General features: G+C 33.8%; 1 protein-coding gene across 1 annotated transcript in view; it reads left to right on the top strand.

Moving 5' to 3' along the window:
• The window catches only part of HFM1 (helicase for meiosis 1), a 135,781-nt gene that overhangs the window by 66,885 nt on the left and 44,031 nt on the right, over positions 1 to 24,865 (top strand). The window contains exons 25-31 of the mRNA XM_007176338.2: positions 12,487 to 12,584; positions 12,667 to 12,795; positions 18,539 to 18,624; positions 18,856 to 18,939; positions 19,064 to 19,221; positions 20,697 to 20,800; positions 21,270 to 21,404. Of these exons, the coding sequence (XP_007176400.2) occupies positions 12,487 to 12,584; positions 12,667 to 12,795; positions 18,539 to 18,624; positions 18,856 to 18,939; positions 19,064 to 19,221; positions 20,697 to 20,800; positions 21,270 to 21,404 (794 nt within the window). The remainder of the gene's footprint in view (positions 1 to 12,486; positions 12,585 to 12,666; positions 12,796 to 18,538; positions 18,625 to 18,855; positions 18,940 to 19,063; positions 19,222 to 20,696; positions 20,801 to 21,269; positions 21,405 to 24,865) is intronic.

The raw sequence follows: 24,865 nt of genomic DNA, 5'->3' as shown, positions 1-24,865 counted from the left end.
TTACCACTTTTATGTCTCTCTCATATTCCTGTTACTTTGCTGAATTTCAGATCAGTTCTTTTTCAGGTAGGTGTTAATCCTCTTAATTTTAAAATTTTATCCTTCAACTTTCTGCCCTTTAAGGCTGTTTTTTTAATTTTTCATAATTCCTGGGTCTTTCATCCTCAGCACTAGCTCTGTTTTCTTTAATTGGTATTTTTCAATGAACTCATAGGGTGTATTTCCAGGTCAGTGATTTCTTTTCACATTTGTTTGTTTCTTCTTATTATATAAGTAATGCATGGATTCATTTTTAAAGATTCAAAAATAAAATTTATAAAGCAAAAAGTCAGGTCTCCCTTGACCCCAGAAGTAACTGTTATCAGTAGTTTGCTGTGGGTCCTTCCAATTTCCTTTCTATTTATTTAGTACATATATATGGGCTAATAAACATATGTTATGTCTACATATAAAAAAGGTCATACTATAATTATTGCTCCTGTCATGAAGTTCTTCTATATCAGTACATACACATCAACCTCATTTATTTTGATACCAACGTGTGTTTTAATAGCAGTGTATTCTATAGTATGAACATACTGTAATTTTTAACCACTCCTTTACTGATGAAGAGTTAGATGGCTTACAAACTTTTGCTATTACAAATAGTGCTGAAATGAACTTCTTTTATTTACACCATATTTTTCAAGAATTTCTGGGTGAAAAGGTATATACATGAAAAGATTTAATATTTAATGCCAAATTGCCTTCTAAAAAGCTTATCTTATTTACAGTTCCCACCCACAGTGTAAAAAGAATGACCATTTCCATAAATCCTCCCAATACTTGTTTTTTATCTTTGAACTTTTGTCAATCTAATGAGTGAAAAATTTAAAAATTTTCATATCCGTAATTATTAGGAGGGAATATACATATTATTTGGTTTTATACAGAAATTTTAAATTGTTATAAAATCATACATGTCAGTCGTTTCCTCATGACTTCTAGGTTTTGTGTCTTGCTTATTTAGGAAGGCCTTTCCCATCCTGTATTTCTTAAGATTAGGTTCAACTACATAAAATGGTAATAAAATGAATTAACAGTAGATTAAACAAAATAGGCTACTTTTCTCTCACAGAATATACAACTCAAGGTAGATAGTCTAAGGTAGATATAGTGGCTTCAAGGTGTCATGAATACTATGTTCCTATCTTTCTGCTCTGCTATCCCACACATGACTTCTATTTCAAGGTCACCTAATTGTCCAAAATTACTACTAGAGTTTCAGCCATTACACTTGAGTATCCTCTCTCTTTTCAGTAGGTTTCTTGGAAGTCCCAGATAACCCTTTCACACCTAATACAGCTAAGTGCAAAAGAGACTGGGAAATATCTTGGTGATAGTGTGCCTATATTAAAATTAGGATTCTGCTATTAATAAGGAAATAAAGAATGAATGTTGGGTAGGTAAAGCTGTCTCTGCCACACATCCTAAGATCATAGGACTTTTCCTATCGTTTCTTCTAATACTTTAAAATCATTTTATTTTTACCTAAAGGCTTTTCATAGGCATCTGGAGTTAATTTTTACATGTGGTATGAGTTAAGAATTTAATTATATTTTGTCGCTGAAAGATAGGAGTGTTTGATAACTATGTTGTCTTTCTCTCTTTGCCTATTGATTTGGAATGCCACCTTCTCATAAACTAAATTCCTAAGGATCTGATTCTGGACACTTACTGTTAGCCTGTTTATTCTGTTGCCGTGACAATACCACATTGTTTTACTTGCTATTCTTTTATTGCATGTTTTGTCATCTGGTAAGGCAAGTCCGTTCTTACTGTTATTTAAAAATTTTTTTTGGATATTCCTGCATTTTTCCTCCCTATGAACTTTAGAATCAGTTTGTCAAGATTTATAAAAAGTCCTATTGAAATTGGCTTTATAGATTAGTTTGTGGAAGAATTCTTCCTTTTACAGTTCTGAAATCTATCTATCTAGGAATATGGTATCTCTCTCCATCTATTCAGATCTTTATGTCTTTCTGTGATATTTTATAACTCATCATTTAGGTTTTATATTTCTTGATAGGTTTATTTCTTGGTATTTTATGGAGTTTGATATTGTGAGTCCTTCTTTACATTGCATACCATTGCATTTTATGGTCAGTTATTGATGGTATATAGGAAGGCTATCAATTTTTAAAATTTTGATTGTTTTATCTGGCTATCTCACTGAACTCTCTTAACAGTATGAGTTGTCCTTTAGTTGGTTTGCTGGGATTACCTAGATAGACAATCATATTATCTGTAAATAGTGATAGTTTTATCTCTTGATTTCTAATAGTTGCAACTCTATTTTTCTTAACTTCTTGTAGATAGAACCTTTAGTATATGTTCTCTAGTTTTAGAGAGAGCAAACATCTTTGTCTTGTTACTGTTTTTAATTGTCAAGTTTCCAGTGTTTCACCACCAGGGAATTTCTCACACATTTTGGATTCGATTGTGGAATCCATTAACCTCCTTCTCACTTATTTGTAAAAACAGATTTGAATTCAGAGAGAAGAGCGAGCAACCCATTTTAGCTCACCGTTGTCTCTGGATCTAAAAGTTGGGTTTCTCTATGATTTCTTTCATTTTTTGTTCTTTGCAGGGTTACTAACTTTTTTTGAATCAATTTTTCTTACTTTATATGTTCCTGAGCTATTCATTTCACCCAGCTTGTCACTTTTTATGGCATAAAGTATTTTGTTCTCTAATAAGTTAAAAATTTCCTCTAAATATATAATATCTTTTCTAATATCTAATATTATTTGTATCATCTCCTTTTTTCTTAATCAGATTTGCTAGAGGTTTCTATATTTTGATCTTTTCAAGCCATTTATTTTTGACTTATTGATCATGTTTAATAGTCCTATTAATTTTACATTTTTAATCTTTCTATTATTTTCTATTTCATTAATTTCCCATTTTGTCTTTATTTTTTTCCTTCTTCTTTTGTAATCTTTTTAATTGTATTTTTCTCCATTTATTTTGTTTTTTTAAATTTTCTATATTTAAGACTACAAATTTTCCAGTGAATACCACTTTGACATTGTTCTATAGATTTTCTAAATCTATTGCTATTCTTTCTAAATAGTTTATAATTTCAGTTTTAGTTTCTTCTTAAGAATTATTTAAAATTATGTTTAAAATTTTTAAAGTAATACTTTTTAAAAATTGTCATTCTTTTATTGTTAATTTCTAATTTTATTGGATTGTAATTAGAGAATGTGGCCTGTCAGAGTTCTGCTTTATGATAGATATTGTGGTTTTACTTGTGGCTTAATACATGGTTAATTTTTATCATTGTTCCATGTGGATGGTAAATGAATAAATGAATGATGTGTTCCTTAGGCACTAAATTGTATATTTTGCCATTAGGAAGAGTTTGCTAATTGTGTTACTCAAAGTGAAATATCACTCATTTTTCATGTAAAGTTTTATTAATCAAGAGAGTAATTTATTATATTGGAAGAGGAAAATATATTGAAAATATAGCAAGATTATATAATGGCTCTAAAGATGTAATGTCAGATAGTTCAAGGGAATATATACATACCACCAATATATTTGGAAAAGCAAACAGAAAAGGAACAAGTACACAGTAAACAGAAGAGTGACATATTGTCTAATCAGCTGTGGCTTGTGGAAATGACTATAAAAGTATAGAATGGATTATGCAATAAAGGAACAAATCATAAGGAAATTGTCTTCTTAGGATTGTACATAAAAGGAGTTGTATGTAACCTGTGTATTTAGACATTTGTTAGGTACTGCAGGCCTATTGGCCCGTTTGTCCATGTTGCCTTTCTTGTCCTGTCTTGTCGTTTCTGCTGATGGAAAGAGGCAGGTTAGATGAGTCAACTAACTGTCCTATTGAATACTTTTTGCTTTTAATTCCGTTTTGTCTACTATTAATAATATTGCCATACTTGTTTTATTTAGTATATCATTTAATCTTTTTCTTCTTAACGTTTTCATATTATTTTATAATTTGTATAGATTGAATATAGTTAGATTTTATCACTCTTCTTTTTACCTCATCTCAGAATTCTTTTAATTGAGAATAAGTTCATTCACATTTATTATAATTACAATAGTCCCCCCCCCATCCACGGTTTCGCTTTCCACGGTTTCAGTTACCAGTGGTCAACTGTGGTCCAAAAATATTAAATGGAAAATTCCAGAAATAAACAATTCATAAGTTTAAAATTGTGCGCTGTTCTGAGTAGCAATTCATAAGTTTAAAATCTCACGTCATCCTGCTCTGTCCCACCTGGGACATGAATCATCCCTTTGTCTAGTGTATACTGCCTGTTCTTCACTTAGTAGCCATCTCAGTTATCAGATAACAGTTGCCATATTGCAGTGCTTGTGTTCAACTAACCCTTATTTTATTAACAATGGCCCTGTGGAATTAAAGAAACCTCAGCTAAAATTGGAATCAGGACAGACCTGTAGGGGAAACTCTCACACTCTGCCATGCGTCATCAATTGCTCCAAGCAGAAAGAAGTGTACACCTACCTCTCTGATAGGAAAATCCCTCTACTTTACTATCCAGCAGGAAAAAGAAAACTTCTCTCTGCCCTGACAGCCCAGTCAGTCAGAGACTGTACCAGCCCAACTAATGAGAAGCCTCCATACTTTGTACTACCAGCTTCCTCCAATGGACTCTGGTTTTCACAGCCCCTCCTATCTCCCCCCTTTTCCTTGTAAAGCAAATTCCTTGTTCTCTTGATTTGCCTATGCTTTGCCATAGTTTGCATATCCTGAATTGCAGTTCTTTTGGCTCTTCCTGAATAAACTTGCTTTTGCTATAAAGCAAGTTTATAAATAATACAGTAGCCAGTTATAAAATAACTGGCTACTGTATTATTAAAGTTGACAGCTCCAAAGCGCGAGAGTAGTGATGCTGACAATTCAGATATGCCACAGAGAAGCTGTCAAGTCCTTCCTATAAGTGAAAAGGTGAAAGTTCTAGATATAATAAGTTCTAGATTTAATAATTTAGAGGTTGCTATGCTGGTTAATAAGAGGTTAATATGCTGAGGTTGCTAAGATCTACAGTACGAATGAGTCTTCTACCTGTGAAATTGTGAAGAAGGAAAAAGAAAGGAAACTGTAAAGAAGGAAAAAGACATTTCCTGCTGGTTTTGCTGTCACACCTCAAGCTGCAAAAGTTACAGCCACAGTGCATGTCAAGTGTTTAGTTAAGATGGAAAAGGCATTATATTTGTACAATAACATATTCTGAGAGAGATAGAGACCACACTCACATGACATTTATTAACACTATATAATTGTTCTATTATATTATTGGTTATTGTTGTTAACTTTTAGTGTGCCTAATTTATAAGTTCAACTTTATCCTGGGTATGTATAGTATATATAGGGTTTCATACTATCTTTGGTTTCAGACATCCACTGGGGAGTCTTGAAATGTATCCCCTGAGGATACTGTGTTTGGACTTAATCTTATTGTATGTTTTCTAATTTGCACGATTATTGCTTGTTTCTTTTTTCCTCACTTACTTCTTTTGCCTTTTCTGCCTCTTTTTGGATGTGTCAAGTTTCGTTTGTTTTTGTTCTTCTAAATAACTCTTCTTTTAAAATTTTATATTTTTTAAACCAATGTCTATAGAAAATGAACATTTAAAAACTTCCCATATGAGATAAAACTTTTATCATATTTTCAATTTCCTCTTGCCTCTTGCTCTCTCCCATGTTCAGATCATCTGGGATTTTAGTTCCAGATTGTTAAATTTAAAATATTTTACTGTGCATTAAAAATTGTAGACTTAACCTAATTTCTTTTTTACTGATTGCTTTGCTTACTTTCTGCTTTTTAAAATCTCTATCTTCCTTTTCCTTAGATATATAATTTATTTTTTTTGGATACATTCTCAAATAATTTTCTGAGTCCTTCTGAGTCTTTGTAAGCCTGAAGTGTATTTTGCCCTGTCATTTGAATAAGTTTGGCTAAATCATTCTTCAGATGTTTATACTGCTCTTCTTGCATCCATTGTTGGTGATCTAATCTGTTTTCAGTACTTTTTTTAAAAAAATTAATTAATTAATTAATTTATGGCTGCGTTGGGTCTTCTTTGCTGCATTCAGGCTTTCTCAAGTTCCAGCGACTGGGGCTACTCTTCCTTGCGGTGCGCAGACTCCTCATTGCAGTGGCTTCTCTTGTTGCAGAGCACAGTCTCTAGGCATGCGGGCTTCAGTAGTTGCAGCACGCGGGCTCAGTAGTTGTGGCTCGTGGGCTCTAGAGTGCAGGCTCAGTAGTTGTGGCGCACAGGCTTAGTTGCTCCGCGACATGAGGGATCTTCCCGGATCAGGGCTCAAACCTATGTCCCCTGCATTGGCAGGTGGATTCTTAACCACTGCACCACCAGGGAAGTCCCCATGTTTTCAGTTCTTTATTAATAACTTTTTTCTTTATCTGATTTAGGAAATTCACCAGAAAGTCTGGGTGTGTCTTTATTCTTTATTTTGCACAGCATTCTGTGGACCCTCTTAATATGTAGACTTGTATCTTTCTTCAGCTCTGGGAAATTTTCTTCTATAATTTAATTATTTCTTCTCTATTCTCTCTGTTCACTCCTTCTGGAACTCCTACTGGATGAACTCCTACTGGATGAACTTCTGACCATCTCCTCCACATATTATACTTATTCTTTCATACTTTTTATCTGTTTGTGCTTGGCTTTTAGGAGAATGCCTTAGCTCAGTTAGCCATCTCACTAATTTGCTCTTCAGCTTTATCTATTGAATTTTTTCAGTGATAAATTTTTTTCTTTTTTTGCAATAAAGCATATCAAGGATTTATTAGAATTCTTCAAAGAATTCTAGGTGAAATTTTAAAGCATTGATATTTTGAAAGCTCCTACAACATTGCAGAGAAAATAACTGATAAAATTTGTATTTTACTGTATCTCTGCTTGGCTTTCTAAAATATACATGATATTTCTTTTTTTGTGTGTGTGTGATTTTAAAAGTTTATTCTGATAGCAATACAAAACAAATTTCATGAATAAGATTAAAGGTAAGGACAGGGTTAAGAAATAAGTTTCTTTCTTTTTAAAAAAATTTTTTTTTAATTTTTAAATTTAATTAATTTATTTTTTTATACAGCAGGTTCGTATTAGTCATCAATTTTATACACATCAGTGTATACATGTCAATCCCAATCTCCCAATTCATCACACCACCACCCCCCACCGCTTTCCCCCCTTGGTGTCCATACGTTTGTTCTCTACATCTGTGTCTCAATTTCTGCCCTGCAAACCAGTTCATCTGTACCATTTTTCTAGGTTCCACATATATGTGTTAACATACGATATTTGTTTTTCTCTTTCTGACTTACTTCACTCTGTATAACAGTCTCTAGATCCATCCACGTCTCTACAAATGACCCAATTTCATTCCTTTTTATGGCTAAGTAATAGTTCATTGTATATATGTACCACATCTTCTTTATCCATTCATCTGTTGATGGGCATTTAGGTTGCTTCCATGACCTGGCTATTGTAAATAGTCCTGCAATGAACATTGAGGTGCATGTCTCTTTTTGAATTATGGTTTTCTCTGGGTATATGCCCAGTAATGGGATTGCTGGGTCATATGGTAATTCTATTTTTATTTTTTTAAGGAACCTCCATACTGTTCTCCATAGTGACTGTATCAATTTACATTCCCACCAACAGTGCAAGAGGTTTCCCTTTTCTCCACACCCTGTCCAGCATTTATTGTTTGTAGATTTTCTGATGATGCCCATTCTAACTGGTGTGAGGTGATACCTCATTGTAGTTTTGATTTGCATTTATCTAATAATTAGTGATGTTGAGCATCTTTTCATGTGCTTCTTGGCCATCTGTATGTCTTCTTTGGAGAAATGTTATACATGGTATTTCTAATCTCTCTGAAAAAATTTTAATTATATAAATCAATTATACTTAATTTTGAAACTCTTTTTCTGTGCACTTAACTCTGTTTCCTCAATTGTTATTTCATTTATTAATATTGTGTGTCTTTTTAAATTTTTTTCTCAAATGTTAGGTAGTTCTTCATTGTTTGCTTTTGCATTTGTAAATATGTTTTTGCCTACCTATTCTGTTACTATCTCTAATGATTGTGGAGAAGTAATTAGATTGACTGCAATAAAAGTGTGGAAATACCTTGCAATTTAAGAGTAAAGTCTTTCTACCTCTCCTGGGGTTTTCATTCCTACCTGGAGAACTGCCCTGCCTCTCTGGCCTCAGTGTCTACACTCCCTGCTTTAGCCTCTCAATACATACCACAACTGCTTAATGTTTTCCACAGATGAGAGAGAGTGACAGGGGTAGACTAAACTACCTGCTCAGAATACAGCATTCCAGTGAATTGCTCCAACAAATACCCCAGGACCTCTCTCCTTCTTGATCTATTAATTCTTCTGCATGTACTATGGATAATCTCCAGTTTTGTTTTTCTCATAGATTTGATCTTTTTCATAGATATGATTTCTGACATTCAACTTTCTGGCCCACCAATGGCATGCTTTCTTGCTTTCCTGTAGTTTTGTGGATGGAGACTAACACACGAAAACACACCTATATAGTTGTCCATCATTGTATGGAATTTGAAGAGGAGTTATATGTATAGAAGGCTCCATGTGCCACCTTGATTTTTTTCTCTCATTTGATTCTTTGGGCATTCTTATTCTATGTTTAGGCAGAAAAGGATGACTTCAGAATAACTTTTTCTCCTCTCAAGAGAGTTGTACAGCTTTATAGTACACCTTTAACTTGTCTTCATATGAAGGATTTCTACTCTTTTTATACCTTCCTTTACTAAGTTGGCCAGTATACAGAAGTCTTTTGGGAAGTTCTGGTATCATTTTTATTAGTTGGCTAACTGTGGAAGCTGAGAGCAGGTCATAAATGGCTCAACCATTGATAATAATAATAGTAATAACCATTTCTTGAATATTTGCTGTGTTCCAGGCACTGCATTAGATGCTTTACAGGCATACCTTGGAAATATTGTGGGTTCAGTTCCAGACCACCACAATAACATGACTATCTCAATAAAGCAAGTCACACAATTTTTTTGGTTTCCCAGTCCAGTGCATATAAAAGTTATCTTTACACTAGACTGTAGTCTGTTAAGTGTGTAGTAGCACTGTCAAAAACACAGTGTACATACCTTAATTTAAAAATTCAAAACAATTACAATAGTAACATCAAAGATCACTGTGACAAATATAATAATAATGAAAAGGCTTGAAATATTGCAGCACTTAACAAAATATGACACAGAGACATGAAATGAGCAAATGCTGTTGGAAAAATGGTGCTGATAGACTTGCTTGATGCAGGGTTGCCATAAACCTTCAATTTGCAAAAACCCCACAATATCTGCAAAGTGCAATGAAGTGAAGTGCAATAAAATGTGGTATACTTGTACATACCTATAGCAGAAACTGCTAGCTGACTGTCCCAGTATTTATTCTTACCTTCACAGGGAAAAGATTACATTTCCCAGTCAACTTTGTAGCTAAATAGGGCCCTGTGACTAAGTTTGTCCAATTAACGAGATGTAGGCAGAAGATATAAGTCTTCCTAGAAGGCTGCTTAAAGGAAATGGAGTCAGGTGGTAAACAGGGCATCAATTGTTGTCTCCCACCACTTCCTCCAACATGTTGTACAGAGTGAATGTGTAATGGCTGGAAATCCAACAGTCATCTTAGACCATGAGATGGCCTGAGAATGGAAGCCATACATGGCAGAATAGAAATATAGTAGGATCCTAGGTCTCTGGTGACTTGTTGGACCACCATACCAAGCCCTAGGCTGCCTAACTCTGGAGTTCTTTTACATAAGAGAATAAACCATTTATATTTAAGCCTCTATAGTCTGGTCATGGTTGAACCTAATTCAAACTGCATCATTACTTGATTTCATTTAATCCTTACAATAACCCTGATTTAGTCATTACTTAACTATCATGCAAGTCTGACCCCATTAGTTGAGATGGCAGAGGTGCCATCTTACCTGAGGCTGTGAGACTTCTATTTCTACTGAGGATAAGCTCAGGCTGGCCTTATCTGGTGGAGAGAGACAGACAGCCCTGCCAAGGTTCTGTTCCTACTAGAATAAATCCCTGTTTTCCCTTCCGTTCCTGCTTATTGTTACCGAGTTCAAGCTTGTACTGCTCGCCGCATGACAGGCCAGTAAAACAAGAAACAAGTGTTGGGGCAAGGAAAGCCGCTTATTTGGAAAGCCAGCAGACCAAGAAGATGGTGGACTCATGTCCCAAAGAACCATCTTACCCGAGTTAGAATTCAGGCTTCTTTTATACTAAAAGGGGAGAGGGTGTAGCTGGTTGTTGTTGCAGACTTGTTGGTGCCAGAATCCTTTGTTCTTGCAGCTGTCCATGTAGGTTTGGTCGCAGTGTTCCTGTAAACCTCCAACATGACAATCAACAATCATTATTTTCTGTTCTGCAACTTTTTATCTCTACATGAATGTAAACATGTTATACTTTTAAAGGTCAAGCCTAGGAGGCAGAGCATTGAGAAAGGGCTATTATGTATATTTGAAGCCATAGGCAACATTTTTACAAAGGTGCAGAGCCAGCATGACTAAGTATAGGCAGCAGAGCACAAAGGTTAGAGCTAAAGGAATAGATCCAATATGGAGTCAGGTTTGTTCTTCTCTGTTACATACTGCTTTTTGTGGTAAAGTTTCTGACAGGAAAGTATGATGTTGAAAAGTGTCCTATTTATTAAGGTACATTGATGTTAAACATAAATAAATATTACCTCAGAAGTCTTATTTTTACTCTATAATTTTGTATATATTCTGCATTTCAGGATAGTTTCACAAGAAGTTTTATTTATCCAGCACTTGAAAGCACCCCATACACATTTTCCCATCATTTCCTTCTTTGTTAATAAACCATGTAACTTTATAACCATTTCTTTCTTTCTTCTTTTTTTAGTTTCCAACTTTCTTTAATGCTAATCTTAATGCTAATAGGTTGTGAGACTTGTTTTTTTAATTGAATGAAATATTCTTTAAATTCTATAGTGCTTTACAATTTTCAGAAGTTTCACACACATGATTTCATATAATCCCATAATAATCCTGTATTTCCCCACCCTTGTATTGCCCCTCCCCCTTCCCTCTTCCCACGGGTAACCACTAGTTTGTTCTCTATATCTGTGAGTCTGCTTCTTTTTTTGCTTTATTCATTAGTTTGTTGTATTTTTTAGATTACACGTATAAGTGATATCATATAGTACTTGTCTTTCTCTGACTTATTTCACTTAGCATAATGCCCTCCAAGTCCATCCATGTTGCTGCAAATGGCAAAATTTCATTCTTCTTTATGGCTGGGTAGTATTCCACTGTGTGTGTATATATATATATACACACCACATCTTCTTTATCCATTCATCTGTTGATGGACACTTAGGTTGCTTCCATACTTTGGCGATTGTAAATAATGTTGCTATGAACATGGGGTGTACAATCATTTCTAAATAGATGATATAAAATAATTTTCAGAAGCATATATTATAGCCAAAAGAAGTAATCATTCTGTAGTTTCAGCTGTATGCACCCATTCTGTGAAGTTAGTTGCTTCATTCTATTTTCATATATTGTTTGCTAAAACTGAACCATAAAATATAACTATTCTACCCTTTCTCTTTGTGTACCTGTTTTTGGTCTTACAAGAGATCCCCCCAGAGAGTAATACAAGTCTAATAATTTTAGTTAGAATCATAGGGGGACTTGCATATCAAGGTCTGGTTAGATAAGTAAACAGACGAAAGAGGTAGCAAAGACCTGGGAGATAGTAGGCACAATAGACGGTAACTTCTTTTCTCCCCTCTTTCCATCCCTCAAATTTTGTAGCCAAGCAACTGTTTGTTGCTAATAATCAAACTAATAAGCTACCAACCTTCAAATGTTGAACAGAATTTTCATCACCTAACAGTATGCTTTTTACTCAGTAGGTACTTAATAAATATATGTTGATTATATAAATTGTGTTGTTTTCTATAATACCTATATATAGTAAAGCCCAAAGTCAGAGCTGCATTGGAGAAGAATATGATAACAAATTTTAGATGTGTTGAGATGAAAAAAACAGTCTAAGTGCAAGTGCCCTGTGATCATTTGAAATTTATCAATCTAGAGATTATAACAAAAATCTTGAGAAGAAATGAAATTTTTGAGAGAAAGAGAGGTTGAGTGAATAAAGAAGAGTAGAAAACTGAGAACTGACCTTTTAGAGGCTGGGAAGAGGAAGTCAACAGTGACTTGCAATAACGATGATACAAGATACAGAGTCATGTAGCGTCACAGAAGTCAAGGCAGAGAGGAATTTTAAGAAGAGATAATTCAGCCACTGATATCAAACACTGTGAGATAGTAATTCTTAAAAAGAAATAATAAAATTTCTTCTTTCCCCAGTCTTATTCAGGCTCAGCTAGGATGCATTCCCATACAAGACTTTGCTTTGACGCAAGATACCTCGAAGATTTTCAGAAATGGCTCACGAATTACAAGATGTATGTTACAGGATTAATGGATTTTCAATATTTTTTCCAGTAAAATAGTATACTAGATTTAATATTGGAAACTTTTTTTTAGGGTTGTCAGATTTTGTGGCTATTCAAGAAAAGTTTGCTGTACTGTTGAACAGTTTGATTTTAGCTAAGTGTTTTAGATGTAAACTTTGGGAAAACTCTCCGCATGTATCCAAACAGCTGGAAAAAATCGGTAGGTACTGAATACAGGTAGGCAATGTGTCAATGTCTGCAATTTATTTTGTATTTCACTGTTAGAAAAATTGTTCTAAGATGGTTATAGACCTTTAAGGAAAAATGTGTTTATGGGCCTAAATAAGTTATTATACTTTCCTTCTCTTGAAAATCTGATTTTCATTTGCTTATGCTTAAAGGATTCTATTTGAAATCAATTTGGAAACCTAATAAAAATTAATGTTCTTATTTTAAAATTTGTTCTCAAACCAAGAGTGAAAGTTTGTTTTAGTAATTAGGTAACTATGTGTTGTTCTCTCTTCTACGTTTATGACTATTTTGTTTTGATCTCAATGGCAAGGTACAGAGCTAGCAGTCCTGGTCATTCCTAATTCATTACAGAAAATTGTCACTTATTTATATCTTAACTTTTTCTCTTTTTTCAATAACATTTCAATATTAGTAATGATTTTCATAGAGATTCTGTAGACAAGTTTCTTTCCTGTCTGTTGGGATCTAGCTCAGGATGTGAACTGAAAAACTATACACGGTGCCATTTACAAAGACTGGGATATGCCTAAAGCACTTTGGAATTTTTCACTTTGGTGTCTTTGGCTTTGTGACCCTGCTCCTTCTTAGATAGCTAGAACTCCAAAAAGAGAGTTATTTCATGGCTGACAGTCTTATTAGCTTTATAATTTTATATGCATCTTGGGGACATTAAAAAATTAGGTAATGGGTCACTGGGGATTGTCTCATTATTCCTTAGAACAAAGATCTCCAGCTATTTTGTGAGGAAGTACTACTTAGTATTTCCTTGAAGTTTGAAATCAGTGGGGGAAATCAGTCAGAGAGCTGACCAGTCCTGGGAACTGGGGTGAAGGTGGAGATTGACTGGTGAAAGCAAGGTCAAAGTAGAAGAAAGATTCCTGATTAAAGGCTCACCTTCCTATCAGTACATAAGTCCTGGCAAACCAAATGCCACGCCCATCCCACAGAGATAAGAGTTCTGAATTGGGAAGAAGGTTACATACAATATTTAGGAGATTTCAACTTACAGAAAAATTTGAAATTATATGGAATGATTATTAATAGTATAGCACTAAAACACTTATATTAGAAAAGTAGAAAGTTCTCAAGAGTTATTTCAGTTTCCATGTGATAAGATGAGAAAAAGAACAAATTAAACCCAAAGTGGGCAGAAGAAAAGAAATAATTTTAAAAGAGCATAAATAAATTGAAAACAGAAAAAAAAATCAACAAAACAAAAAGGTGATTATTTTGAAATATCAGTGAAATTGCTAACACTCTAGTCAGACTGATCAAGCAATAAAGAGAAAAGACACAAATTTCCAAAAACAAAAATGTGAGATATAACTATAGATCTTATAGATGGCAAAATGATAGGGAATGTTATAAACATCTTATGTCAATAAATGCCACAACTTTGATGAAATGGGAAAATTCCTTAAAAAAGACAAACTGTCAAGAGTCCACTCAAGAAGAAATAGACAACATGAATAGGCTTATATTTATTAAAGAAATTAAATTTGTAGTTTAAAACCTTACAAAGAAAATCCCAGGCACAGAAGGTTACACTGGTGAATTCTACTGAACATTTAAATAAGAAGCAATATCAGTTCTACACAAACTTTTTCAGAAAATTTAAAAGGGGGGTAATACTTCCCAACTCATTCTATGAGGCCAACATTGCCTTGTTATCACAACCTGACAAAGACATTCAAGAAAAAGACAGACCAATATCCCTCAGTAATATAAATTCAGTAATTCTTTATAAACTTTTAACAAATTGAACACAATGATAGATAAAAGGACTAACATATCATGGCCAAATGTGGTTTATTCTAGCAATACAAGATTAGTTTATCACTTGATGTCAATCAATGTAATTCATCATATTAACAAACTAAAATAGACCATATGATCATCTCAATAATGCCAAAAAAAGTTGACAAGATCCAAAATCCATTTCTAATAAAAACTCTCAACAAATTTAAAATAGAAGGAAATTTCTCAAATTGATAAAGGACATCTATGAAAAACCTACAGCTAACATCATATTTAATAGTGAGAGACTGAATGCTTTCCTTCTAAGATCAGAAACAAAAAGGCTGCTCACTGTAACTACTTCCAGTAAACATTGTACTAGGGGTTCTAACCAGTACAGTAAAGCAAGAAAATGAAACTAAAAGCATACAGATTGGAAAGGAAAGAAGTAGAAATGTTTTTATTCATACATGATCACATGATCATCTATGTAGAAAATTCCATGGAGGGTAGGAAAGGTTTAGCATGGTTGAAGGATGTAAGGTCAATATATAAAAATTAATTTTATTTCTACATACTAGTAAGGAAAATCAGAAACAAATTAGAAAAACTATGCTATATTAGTTTTCTATTGCCATTGTAACAAATTACCACAAACTTTGTGGCTTAAAACAACACAAATTTATTATCTTAAAGTTCTGTAGATTAGAAATCTGATGTGGGTCTCACTGGGATAAAATCAAGGTTCGGCAAAGCTGTTTTCCTTTCTAGAAACACTAGGGATGAATCCATTTTCCTGCCTTCAACTTCTAGAGAATACTTGATTCCTTGATCATAGCCCTCTTCCTCTACCTTCAAAGTCAGCAGGTGATCTTGGATTTGGCAAAGAATTTCTTAGATACAACACAAAAGCACGAACTATAAAAGAAAAAAAATCAATAAAGTGGATTTAATCAAAACTTAAAACTTGTGCTTTTCATAAAATACTACTAAAGAAGGAGGAGGAGGAGAAAACAAGCCACCAGACTGGAAGAAAATATTTGCAAAACATATAACTGATGGAGGACTTTTACCTAGAATATATAAAAAATTCTTATAACTCAATAATAAGACAAACCACTGAATAAAACAATGAGCAAAAGATTCAAACAGACACATTACCAAAGAAGATATGTGTATGGCATATAAGCACCTGAGAAGATGTTCAACATCATTAGTCATTAGAGAAATGCAAATTAAAATGACAATGCAATACCAGTACACATCCACTAAAATAATTTTTCTTTTTTTTTTTTTAATTTATTTTTGGCTGTGTGCAGGATTTCTCTAGTCATGGCGAGCAGGGGCTACTCTTTGCTGTGGTGCGTGGGGTTCTCACTGTGGTGGCTTCTCTTGTTACAGAGCACAGGCTCTAGGCACGTGGGCTTCAGTAGTTGCGTCACATGGGCTTCAGTAGTTGCAGCACTTGGGCTTCAGTAGTTGCGGTGTGTGGGCTCAGTAGTTGTGGCACATGGGCTCTAGGGCATGCAGGCCTCTAGTTGTGGCATGCAGGCTTCAGTAGTTGTGGCTCATGGACTCTAGAGAGCAGGCTCAGTAGTTGTGGCACACAGGCTTAGTTGCTCTGTGGCATGTGGGATCTTCCCGGACCAGGGATCGAACCCGTGTCCCCTAGCATTGGCAGGCGGATTCTTAACCACTGTGCCACCAGGGAAGTCACCACTAAAATAATTAAAACTTGACAGAGTGCTGGAGAGGATGTGGTTCAACTGGAACTCTCACTGTGGGAATGTAAAATGTTACAACCAGTTTGGAAAACCATTTGATTGTTTCTTTAAAAGTTCAACATAAACCTACCATGCAACCGGCCCTTTCATGCTTAAGTACCCAAAAGAAATAAAAGCATGTAGACACACAATTCTAATAACCAAGACATTTGAAAACAGCCTAAATATCCATGAACAGGCAAATGGAAAATAAATTGTAGTATATCCCATAGTATGGATATATATACTCAGCAATAGAAAGGCATGAAGTGTTGATACAAACAACAACATGGATGAATCTTACAATAATTATACAGAGTAGAAGAAGCCAGACTAAAAAGAAAACTATTTAATTCCATTTAAATAAAAGACTAGAAAATAGAATAGTGATAGAAAGCAGATCAGTGGTTGCTTGGGGACTGTGTGGGGAGGGGACAGAAGAGGTAGTGAAGAATTACAAAGGGGCACAAAGAAACTTTTAGAGGCAACAGTAATGTTTATTAGCTTGGTTGTGGTGACAGTTTCTCATACACACACATACATAAACACACAAAATCACATGTCAAGTATATTGTATGTGAATTATACTTCAGTCAATAAAATTGTAAAAATAAATAAATAAATAAATCCAAAGGAAACTATATTCACTCACCAAATGAGCAAAAACTAAAAGTCCTGTAGTGGAGATAGTATGAGGTTATGAACATTCTCATGCAGTGTTGGTTGGAGCCTAAGTCTCATGATATCTACCAATTAAAATGCACAATCTCTTTAAAACAGCAATTTCACTTTAGCAATTAAATTTATAGAAATATTTCCACATGGATACAAATATAAACATTGTTTATAATCGCATAATCTTAAATGTCCATCAATAGCAGAATGATTAAATAAAGTGTGAATTATCCATAAAAAATGATTAATAAAATTTCACTATACTGGAAGAAGCCAGTCTTTCTGACTTTCTAGAATATTGTCAGTCTGGGCATCAGCTGCATTCTATCCCTTCCAAATTGTTGAACACAAACATGTTTTTCACACTTAGTACAGCTGAACAAAAAGAAACAAATATTGACCAGCAAAATTCATGTAATAGAAAAGTGAGAGAATCCAAACAAAAAAGCAAATCTAAGTTCTTATTGAGCACCAGGAAAAAATAATGAATGCAAATTGATTTTCAACAATGTTTATAAACTAAAAATTAAACATCGGGAAAGGTTATAAGGGAAAATGGAAATGAACATTAAGGAATTAAGAATACTAGGAGTTGTGTCTAAAGGTTGATTAAGAGAAATTCCCAAGAATAGTTAAAGATATGAGTAAGGAAAGGAGTATCATACTCTCATCAGTAATATGCGTGCCTTAAACAAGGTGGTACTACTTTAGAATTTTATGCTTCTGACAATATCTTCTGTTTTGGAATTTGGTTAAATTCATTCATATGAGTGTAAGAATTAAAAATTACAGTTTCTCAAAGCATGAAGAAACAGAAAAGGTCCAAAGATGGAAGAGCACTTGACGTATTTAAGGAGCAAAATTAAAGCCGGTGTGGCTGGAGAGTAGTCAGCAAGAGGGGAATGGTAGGAAATTAAATGGGAGAGGTAGGCTGTGTTCAAGTCATATAGTTAAGGGAGTTTGGCCATAGTAAGGAAATTGCCACTTAATTCTAAATGCAATGGAAAGGCATTGGAAATTTTAGGGAGAAGAGTAAAATTATCTGAATTAGTACAGAAACAGAGAGAGAACTCAATTTCTTGAGTTCCTGTTTCTTTAAAAGTTCAACATAAACCTACCATGAACTCATTTCAAGACAGAAATGCTCAGAGAGCCATAGCTTCGTGAAACAATATTCCCATCCCTGAATAATGTTGCCTTTTTTAAAAACACGAGTATAACCATAGATGTTTCTTGGTACTTGCTCTATGACATAAGGTAAAACTAAGGGCTGAGACATCATGTGGACCAAAGAATTCCTCTTTCTTTTATAAAGCACATGAGTGTTTTATTTGAGTTTGAAAAAATAAATATGAACAATCAAATAACGTCTCAGCCCAATTAATCCAATTGAGAACATTTTTTAACAACTTTAAAAATAAGTCATTAGTCTGGCTCTTTAAATTTTTCCTTTTTACTAATGTAGTTGTTAAATATTTAAGTGTAGATTTAGTTTTAAATGGATTGTTTAAAAACTATTTGATTAATTTTCCACAGGTGTAACATTATCAAATGCTATGGTAAATGCAGGTTTGACTACCTTTAAAAAGATAGAAGAAACAGATGCAAGGAAACTTGAACTGGTATTTAATATTTACTTATTCCTAATGTTACCTGAATTCTGTATAAATTCTAAAGCCTGACTTTTGTATCTTTATTTCTACTAAAAAATGATTTCCCTCTCATAGTCATATATATTTTTAACTTAAGATTTTAGGTAATAAGCATGTTAAAACTATTGACTCTAAAAATTATTTTACTAAAAGAGTTTTTAGTGTTGTAATAAGAACATAATGACATAAATATGTTTTTAGATTTTAAATAGACATCCCCCTTTTGGAACTCAGATAAAAGAAACGGTGATGTATCTACCAAAATATGAACTTGAAGTGGAACAGGTAAATATTTTCTATTTTTCATATATTTTGATTTTCAGGAAGAAAGCTACCCATAGCTGACTTGGAGGTGAGTATGAGTAGTAAGGTTATTTTTAACACTTTTTATGCCTATCCTTTTTTAAAGATTGCAAGATATAGTGATACCATGGCAGAAATATTAGTGACTGTTATATTAAGAAACTTTGAACAGCTACAAACTAAAAGAACAGCACCAGATTCTCACTACGTTACCTTAATCATAGGTGATGCAGATAATCAACTGGTTTCTAAGCACAAAATTATGTAAGTGTGAAATTTCTATTTGTTTTATTTCTAAGCATATACTATAAAAGAAAAATTCTGCTGAGGAAAAGAGTAATAAAATCATGGTGGGATCAATTAAATTACATTTTCCTGATTCTATAATGGGATAGTTTGTCTATTAAAGAAGATACTAATATTGGGTCTGTTGTTTTAGATTATATTTAGTACTCAAATGAACAAAGTGTAAAGTCTATCACCCTGGTTTGAAACAAGTAATAGATGACCTTTAGGAGTAGCTCTAATTCACTGTTGCTGAACTTTCTTATTTTGTTGCTTTTCTCCTATCATTCATGACCTTACTACTCTTTGAGTGCAATCTTCCTCCTACTTACTTCAAAATGTATCTTCTATTTCCAAATTAAAATCTAACAAACTACTACCGCCATTGTAGGATCCAGGCAACCAGATCCAATAGATAAAGGAGGTACCTTGCCTTATATCTAGTTCTCTAGCATGTCATTCTATAATTTTTACTTCAACCTTTTTTCTAATACTATTACATATTGATATTTTCTCCCAGGATGTCATAAGAAAGCTCTAAAGATAATAGTTGTAGCTACAGCTAATATTTTTTGAGCACTTAGTAAGTTCCAGGTATTGAATTGTTTAATCTTTGTATGAGATAGGTGCTATCATTATATATACTTTATAGAGGAGAAATTTGAGACCAAGGTTATATAGGTAGTTCACAGCAAAAACTAGTTTTGAAGCCAAGCATTCTTACTCCAGAGCCTATGCTCCTAGCATATAACTGTACCTGTAAGTTCAGGATGGCAGTGATTCTGAAATGGGAATCTCTTAATTTTTGCCAGTGTACTGGAATATGGCTTCCTAAAACATCCCGTGCAAGGTTCCTAATGGGACTGCAGTGACTGATAAGGATATCCTTTTCACTGATAATTACTCTCCTGCAACTAGCCATGATATACTTACAGAGAATATATAATTATACAAATCTTTATTCTCTGTGACAACTAAATCTAATGACAGCCTTGACTATAGGAGGCTAAAATAAGTTCAATCACAAAATTGGTTGCTGGTGATGTGTTGTTATTAGATACAAACTATTTCATATCATTTAAAAAAATACTGTTGAAGTTCTCACAAATCCATGTAACTTATGTATAGCCATTTTAAAGTGGTAGTGATTTAAGATCAAGGTCATAGGTTATTGATGGCAATTATATATTCAAGCAGGCCGGAAATGATTCAGTGCAACTTAGAACCAGCTGTTGGGTGAACATTATAGTTAAGAAAATTATGGTAACGGTAGCTCCATTGACACTCCATTTCCCTATCCTCAGAACTTGGGCAAGGTAGTTTTCAGTAACTGACTTCAGTTTACTACCAGATAGGACCTATCTTAGGATCAGTTAGACCTTGAACATTAATTTATTATTTCATTTCATTTAGTGTTCAAGATCACTATTAAATGATGCCTTACTCTTTTTCAGGGATTCTGTTTTGCTAAAAGCTGGAAATTGGGCTAAAAAGATTGATGTGAGGCGAGCTCTTAAATCTGAAGATCTTAGCATAAATCTAATTAGTTCTGAATATGGTAAGTTCATTGAAGTAATGAAGACATGAATGTAAAAAATATGATAGCATTTAAAAATTATTTCCTTTATGTAAAACAGAAAAACAACATAAGCGATATTGTGTAAAAATAATTTATTTAAGTAAAATGAATAATTTTAAAGGAAGCTTCATATATTTGGATATGTAAAAGATAGCAGAGACTAGGATAATAAAATTAAAATTTTATCTTCATTTATAGACATTTTATTTTTTAACTAAATTTCAATTACTCTAGGAACATTGATTTTTATTTTTATGACAGATGTATAAATTTTCATTTGTTATACTTTTTAAAGTATATTTAAAACATTTTTATTTCCTGGACTTGTTAGACTTTCCAGTTCAAAAAGGTATAAAATATAACAGGTATAAAAACAAGTAAATGGTCTCATGTGTGGATTTATATGACTTAAATAAGCATTTGTATGCTTTTTCTTTTCTTTTTTCAGTTGGACTTGATATACAGCAGAAATTTACAGTCTTTTACTTAGGACCCAAGAGATTTGGAAATCAAATAATTATGGGAAAAAAATCAGAAACAGAGATCTCCCATTTTAAACGTTCAATAGCAGGGCCCAGTAAAGGTAAATAGCTGTATTTAGTCCTGTTTTGCATTAAAGCAAAGATATGGCTGAGGGTAGTATCAGTATAGTACTGCTTCATTCAGATTGTGGATACTCTGGAATTAGATGTTTAGACTTTCTAATAATTGCATTAATAATGTACAGTAGGAATTCTTAGTGTTAATATTTGTCAAAATTGGGGTGATTTTTTGAGCAAAGAATTATTTGACTAGTTTTTTGTATACATTTCCCCCTTTTCATACCCACTCCATTCTTATGGCCATGTCAGGGGGAGAACAAGTGATGTACAAGAATTAACGGATTTGATAAGGCAAAGCAGGTGACAAACAATTTTTTTTTTATTATGAGACATTCAAATAAAGATGAAAGTAGAAGTGTATATTGAACCTTCATGTACTCATCACCCACCTTAAACAATTATCAACTCAGGGCTAATATAGTTTCATCTATACCTCTGTTTGGATTTCCCCTTGTATTTTTTGAAGAAAATAAGATATCATATTATTTCCTCCGTAAATGTTTCAGTATATATTTGTAAATGGTAAGGATTTAAGAAAAAAAATACTGTGTTACTCTTAGACATAAAAAGCTAATAGTAACTAATAATTATCCAATATTGAGTTAATGCTCAAACCACTGATTACTCATAAATGTTGTAGATATATCATCTTGATACCATCTAGATATACCAGATTGGCTCCTGAATCCTTTTGCTATGTCCCTAGTAGTCTTGACAGCTTCCTTGATGTGTGAGGTGATATGATGTTCTAGGCTTACCTTTTATAATTCCAGACCCAGACCTGTAATAAGCCTTTTCTCCAAAGATACCTGGTTTCTTTTCATGATAAATAGTTTTCTGTGTGCTTGAAGAGCTCATTGCCATTGACTGATTATTATCTCTTGCCTTTTCCATGCACAGATTTAGGAAATATGTGATTTTTTTGTTTTTAAAGATAAAATACGTAATTGATTCATAGTTAAATGTCCAAATCAAATTCAGGGCTATAGTATTTATCCTTAAACTCAATGATCTGTACTCAATAATCTGTATCTCCTTTCTGCCATGCTGAGAGATTTGTTTTGCAATAACTCCAAAAATGATAGAATGTCACTAATTTTCTTTTTTTTTTTTAACATCTTTATTGGAGTATAATTGCTTTACAATGGTGTGTTAGTTTCTACTTTATAACAAAGTGAATCAGTTATACATATACATATATCCCCATATCTCCTCCCTCTTGCATCTCCCTCCTACCCTCCCTATCACACCCCTCTAGGTGGTCAAAAAGCACCGAGCTGATCTCCCTGTGCTATGTGGCTGCTTCCCACTAGCTATCTATTTTACATTTGGTAGTATGTATAAGTCCCTGCCACTCTCTCACTTCGTCCCAGCTTACCCTTCCCCCTCCCTGTGTCCTCAAGTCCATTCTCCACATCTGCGTCTTTATTCCTGTCCTGCCCCTAGGTTCTTCATAACCATTTTTTTTCTTTTTTTTTCTTTTTAGATTCCATATATATATGTTAGCATACGGTATTTGTTTTTCTCTTTCTGACTTCCTTCACTCTGTATGACAGACTCTAGGTCCATACACTCACTACAAATAACTCAATTTCGTTTCTTTTTATGGCTGAGTAATATTCCATTGTATATATGAGCCATGTCTTCTTTATCCATTCATCTGTCGATGGACACTTAGGTTGTTTCCATATCCTGGCTACTGTAAATAGAGCTGCAGTGAACATTGTGGTACATGACTCTTTCTGAATTATGGTTTTCGCAGGGTATATGCCCAGCAGTGGGATTCCTGGGTCGTATGGTAGTTCTATTTTTAGTTTTTTAAATAACCTTTATACTGTTCTCAATAGTGACTGTATCAATTTACATTCCCACCAACAGTGCAAGAGGGTTCCCTTTTCTCCACACCCTCTCCAGCATTTATTCTTTGATGATGGCCATTCTGACTGGTGTGAGGTGACACCTCACTGCGGTTTTGATTTGCATTTCTCTAATGATTAGTGATGTTGAGCATCCTTTCATGTGTTTGTTGGCAATCTGTATGTCTTCTTTGGAGAAATGTCTATTTAGGTCTTCTGCCCATTTTTGGATTGGGTTGTTTTTTTATTGACATTGAGCTGCATGAGCTGCTTGTAAATTTTGGAGATTAGTCTTTTGTCAGTTGCTTCATTTGGAAATATTTTCTCCCATTCTGAGGGTTGTCTTTTCGTCTTGTTTATGGTTTCCTTTGCTGTGCAAAAGGTTTTAAGTTTCATTAGGTCCCACTTGTTTATTTTTGTTTTTATTTCCATTTCTCTAGGAGGTGGGTCAAAAAGGATCTTGCTGTGATTTATGTCATAGAGTGTTCTGCCTATGTTTGCCTCTAAGAGTTTTATAGTGTCAGGTCTTACATTTAGGTCTTTAATCCATTTTGAGTTTATTTTTGTGTATGGTGTTAGGGAGTGATCTAATTTCACTCTTTTACACTCCAGTTTTCCCAGCACCACTTATTGAAGAGGCTGTCTTTTCTCCACTGTATCATTCTTGCCTCCTTTATCAAAAATGAGGTGACCATATGTGTGTGGATTTATCTCTGATCTTTCTATCCTGTTCCATTGATCTATATTTCTGTTTTTGTGCCAGTACCATACTGTCTTGCTTACTGTAGCTTTGTAGTATAGTCTGAAGTCTGGGAGCCTGATTCCTCCAGCTCCGGTTTTCTTTCTCAAGATTGCTTTGGCTCTTTGGGGTCTTTTGTGTTTCCATATAAATTGTGAAATTTTTTGTTGTAGTTCTGTGAAAAATGCCATTGGTAATTTGATAGGGATTGCATTGAATCTGTAGATTGCTTTGGGCAGTAGAGTCATTTTCACAATGTTGATTCTTCCAATCCAAGAACATGGTTCTGCATCTATCGAGATGATCATATGGTTTTTATCCTTCAATTTGTTAATATGGTTTATCACATTGATTGATTTGCATATATTAAAGAATCCTTGCATTCCTGGGATAAACCCCACTTGATCATGGTGAATGAGCCTTTTAATGTGCTGTTGGATTCTGTTTGCTAGTATTTTGTTGAGGAGTTTTGCATCTATGTTCATCAGTGATATTGGCCTGTAGTTTTCTTTCTTTGTGACAGCTTTGTCTGGTTTTGGTATCAGGGTGATGGTGGCCTTGTAGAATGAGTTTGGGAGTGTTCCTCCCTCTGCTATATTTTGGAAGAGTTTGAGAAGTATAGGTGTTAGCTCTTCTTTAAATGTTTGATAGAATTCTCCTGTGAAGTCATCTGGTCCTGGGCTTTTGTTTGTTGGAAGATTTTTAATCACAGTCTCAATTTCAGTGCTTGTGATTGGTCTGTTTATATTTTCTATTTCTTCCTCGGTCAGTCGCGGAAGGTTGTGCTTTTCTAAGAATTTGTCCATTTCTTCCAGGTTGTCCATTTTATTGGTATATAGTTGCTTGT

This window comes from Balaenoptera acutorostrata, chromosome 1 (genome assembly GCF_949987535.1).
Source record: "Balaenoptera acutorostrata chromosome 1, mBalAcu1.1, whole genome shotgun sequence".
Classification (NCBI taxonomy): Eukaryota; Metazoa; Chordata; class Mammalia; order Artiodactyla; family Balaenopteridae; genus Balaenoptera; species Balaenoptera acutorostrata.
The sequence above is the reverse complement of the archived record's forward strand: the minus strand, read 5'-3'. Positions and strand labels throughout refer to the sequence as shown.